The 4687-nt window shown below is 41.2% G+C and overlaps 1 protein-coding gene across 1 annotated transcript in view; it reads left to right on the top strand.

Moving 5' to 3' along the window:
* BPTF (bromodomain PHD finger transcription factor) overlaps positions 1-4687 on the top strand; it is a gene marked incomplete at its 5' end in the record, with an annotated part of 157205 nt that overhangs the window by 131424 nt on the left and 21094 nt on the right. Inside the window, 3 exons of the mRNA XM_012001071.1 lie at positions 1349-1522; positions 2233-2425; positions 4185-4269. Of these exons, the coding sequence (XP_011856461.1) occupies positions 1349-1522; positions 2233-2425; positions 4185-4269 (452 nt within the window). The remainder of the gene's footprint in view (positions 1-1348; positions 1523-2232; positions 2426-4184; positions 4270-4687) is intronic.

A 4687-nucleotide genomic window follows, 5' to 3' on the forward strand; every position in this document is an offset into this window, starting at 1 on the left:
AAAAAAAAAGCCGGGCCTGGTGGCGCATGCCTGTAGTCCCAGCTACTCGGGAGGCTGAGGTGGGAGGATCACATAAGCCTGGGAGGTCCAGGCTGCAGGGGGGCCATGATCCTGTCCCTGCTCTGCAGCCTGGGCTGTACAGTGAGACCAAAGAGAAAAAAAAGTTAGTGGTAACAGGATGAACTACATAACCATATATTATTCCTTCACATTCATGAAGCAGGTCAATTTGAAGCTTGAGGACGACTTCCATTCCTCTAGGTGAGGCATTCCTCAAGAAATGCCTTGGTAGAACTAAGAGTGCCAATGGTATCAACAAGGCCAGTCTGGTTCCCTGTGATTCATGGTAATTCTCACTATGACTTTGACATGGTGTTCCTACACAGTGCCTATCAACACTTGTAGACACACTGTATAAGCGTTTCTTACATTTACTTTTCCTTTTGTCATTAGGTCGTTTATTACAGAGGCCACTCTGCACTCCACAATCACACACTTATACAGCTCCGCCTTGCCAAGCAGTGTAGACCCTCACAGGTTTCGGATAACTATCCTTGCATCGTTCTCCACACCTTGTCCCCGGTGTTGAACTGAAGCAGCTCCTTCCATGTTCCCTGCTCGTTAATTAGCCAGGCCACTGTCCACATTGTCACAAACATTACATTAACAGGAAAACTGGCCCATGCCATATTCCATTATGAGAGGTTATTTTTAATTTGATTAAATTCCAATGTTTATTCAGATAACCTGGTAGAGATTGAATTGCTCTATGTACCTTTCTTAGTTTTCTTCTTCATCTCATATTTGGACCATTTATCTTCTACACCTGGCTGACCTGCATGTTCCTTGTAGTGTAACTTCTACCTGGTGTTTGCACATTGCTTTGTTTTCAAATTTAAATTGTGAGATACATTTTCAAACCTATCTAAGAAATAGCCCTGATATTGAAATGGCTTCTGTGGAATAGGTTTGACAGATGTAAGTCTTTGATTTTTTGGCTTTGGTTTTTGTGCCTGTTACAGTTTTACACACATTCATTCAGAGGAAGACATTACCATCAATGTGTTGTTTCTTTTTTCAAATTCCAGTATGTTTTTAAAGACCCATATTTCACTAAGCAGTGTACTTGTTGAAACCGATGTGAGTGACTTTATGTGTCCACACGTGATAGAGCATCAGATACTGGAGTTTGCCAGGGGTAGAATGGTTGGATTCAGGAATGTTTAGCTGACTCATAAGCAGGAAGTTATCCTGTAAAAAAGTGAAGCAAGGCAGGGAAGACAGATTTAAGTACCATTGCAGCTCAAAATGACAATTACATTGTCATTTTCATTGTGAATACTTTCAGGTTCTATATTGGCTATGATCTTTGTACTAACTGGTATCATGGAGAATGTGTTGGCATCACAGAAAAGGAGGCTAAGAAAATGGATGTGTACATCTGTAATGATTGTAAACGGGCACAAGAGGGCAGCAGTGAGGAATTGTACTGTATCTGCAGAACACCTTATGATGAGTCACAGTGAGTTCTGATAAGAGCATCATATTTAATAATTTAGGAAGCCAAATTGCTCTGACTGGTTACTTATTTATTTTAAAATAAAAAGCAGATTTTTTTTCTACATTTATTATACACTTACATTACAAATTCCTTTTCATTTTTCTCTTTTTCCCTTTTTACCTACCCTTCAAATTTTATCTTGCTTCATAGTGAATGTTTGAGACACATTGGGGAAAATGTGGTTTAATAACAGTAGATTTGATTCTTCAATATGTAACATAGAAATTAATGAGATTAAAATAGCCTGACTTGTTTGGACTTTATCAGTGTTTGAAATGGTGCTTTATTGTAGGTTAGAAAAACACTAATATGGGTACAAGCTCTGAGACTCTGTTATTAGCTTATAGGATTTTGAACTCCCATATGGTACTGTACTAGTTGAAAGATTTTTGGCTTTGTTTTCAGCTTTAAAATCAATTAAATGTTCCATATTTATCTTTAAATTTGTTCTCTAATATTACACAGTGTTCTTATAAATTTTTTTACTGCTTGTTCTTAACATCAAAAAATACTAAATTAGTGTACTGGAATGCCAATCGTGAAAGTATTAAAACCATAATACTAAAACTACTTTGTATCCCAGGGTTTAGCAAATTTTCAGGTGCATGATTTATTATAAGTAACATCATCCCATCTGTTTTGAACTCACATTTCCATTTCGGATCTTACAGATTTTATATTGGCTGTGATCGGTGTCAGAATTGGTACCATGGGTGCTGCGCTGGCATCTTGCAAAGTGAGGCAGAGCTCATTGATGAGTATGTCTGTCCACAGTGCCAGTCAACAGAGGATGCCATGACAGTGCTCACGCCACTAACTGAGAAGGATTATGAGGGGTTGAAGAGGGTTCTCTGTTCCTTACAGGTGAGAGCCCCTCTGTGTGCAGCATTTGAAAATGAAATCAGCCAGCATAATTTTGGAAAGATTTCTAGGATTTCAACTTTCCAGTCTTAAAGTGGTTATTTACTGACTCCCAGCTAGTCTAGTGAAGTGCTTGACAAACTTCAGTCCTTCACGTACCAGTGTCATGAGCTTTACCATATCCCCACACCACCTCAGCTTATTTCACACTCACAAGAATGTTAACATGACTCACTTCTTTATGCATTTTATTTTTAAAGAAACTTCCTCTCACCCCCATGGATTGAGAAGCAGTATGATTAGATTATAGTTATTCTTGGCCAGGCGGGTGGATCACAAGGTCAGGAGATTGAGACCATCCTGGGTAACACGGTGAAACCCCATCTCTACTAAAAATACAAAATGTTAGCCAGGCGTGGTGGCAGGCGTCTGTAGTCCCAGCTACTCAGGAAGCTGAGGCAGGAGAATGGTGTGAACCTGGGAGGTAGAGCTTGCAGTGAGCGGAGATGGCGCCACCGCACTCCAGCCTGGGTGAGAGTGTGAGACTCCATCTCAAAAAAAAAAAAAAAAAAAGATTATAGTTATTCTTTTCCTTATGAAAAACAGAAAGGGGGCTGGGCACGGTGGCGTACTCCCTAATCCCAGCACTTTGGGAGGCTGAGGTGGGCAGATCACAAGGTCAGATGTTCGAGACCAGACTGGACAAAAGGATGAAACCCCATCTCTCTACTAAAAATACAAAAAATTAGCTGGGCACGGTGGCGCACGCCTGTAATCCCAGCTACTAGGGAGACTGAGGCAGGAGAATTGCTTGAACCCGGGAGGTGGAGGTTGCAGTGAGCCAAGATCGAGCCACAGCACTCTAGCCCAGTGACAGTGCGAGACTCTGTCTCAAAAAAAAAAGAAAAACAGGATGGGGATGGTTTGCAGGATTAGCAAGTGATACAGATGTATTGAAGACATGGAAAGCCAGTGTGGCTACTCACACCTATAATCCTAGCACTTTGGGAGGCCAAGGCAGGAGGATCACTTGAGTTGACGAGTTAGAGACCAACCTGGGCAACAAAGTAAGACCCCATCTCTACAAAACATTTTAAAAAATTAGCTGGACATGTTGGCACGCACCTGTAATCCCAGCTACTCGGGAGGCTGAGGTGAGAGGATCACTTGAGCACCGGAGGCTACAGTGAGCTATGGTCATGCCACTCCACTCCAGCCTGGATGACAGAGCAAGACCCCATCTCAAAAAAATGGGGGGAAATAAAAGGATATAGTGCATTGGATTGAAACTTTCTCCTATTGTTATCACAATCACAAGAATTGAAGTAACTAAAAAGAGAATCATAGTCTCAATATGTGGTTGAATGTTATTTAACGACACATCTCTGCCACCTCATCATTAACCAGCTGTGGTAATGACTCCACACTTTGAACCCATTCCACCTGTTTATAGAAGCGATTGCAATGCCAGCACCACTCAGTGACAGCTCATCATGTAGGGCTCAGAATACTGATTTTGTGACTTCTAAGCTTGTGCTCCACCCCCCACACAAGGTCTTCTGACCAGCCTTTGAGTACCATTATTGTAGAGGAGACTCATCTTAGGTAACTTATTACTAGAGCAGAAATCACCTAATATAAAGTATTTCATGTATCACATTTAAAACTGACTTTTGGGTTCATTGATGTAGTAACTCAGCTGAGAAACTTAAATGGAATTAGTGTTTTCACTGACAATAATGATGCTGCTTTTTCATTATAGGCCCATAAGACGGCCTGGCCTTTCCTTGAACCAGTAGATCCTAATGATGCACCAGATTATTGTGGTGTTATTAAGGAACCTATGGGTAAGTACATGAGTTGAATATGAAGTTCTTCAGAAGTCTCAGTGGATGTTTTATTATCCATAAAATTAATATCTTAGAATACTTTTAGCAAGGCTGGTGGGGGTATAAATTGGTATGGTCACTTTGGAGGGTAAATTTGTAGTATCTATTAAAGTTTAGTTGTGCATACTCTTTTTTTTTTTTTTTTTTTTTTGAGACAGAGTCTCACTCTGTTGCCCAGGCTGGAGTGCAGTGACGCAATCTGCCGGGTTCATGCCATTCTCCTGCCTCAGCCTCCCAAGTAGCTGGGACTACAGGCGCCTGCCACCATATCCGGCTAATTTTTTGTATTGTTAGTAGAGATGGGGTTTCACTGTGTTAGCCAGGATGGTCTTGATCTCCTGACCTTGTGATCCACCCGCCTCGGCCTCCCAAAGTG

The sequence above is a fragment of the Mandrillus leucophaeus genome, unplaced genomic scaffold (assembly GCF_000951045.1).
Source record: "Mandrillus leucophaeus isolate KB7577 unplaced genomic scaffold, Mleu.le_1.0 Scaffold1, whole genome shotgun sequence".
Lineage (NCBI taxonomy): Eukaryota > Metazoa > Chordata > Mammalia > Primates > Cercopithecidae > Mandrillus > Mandrillus leucophaeus.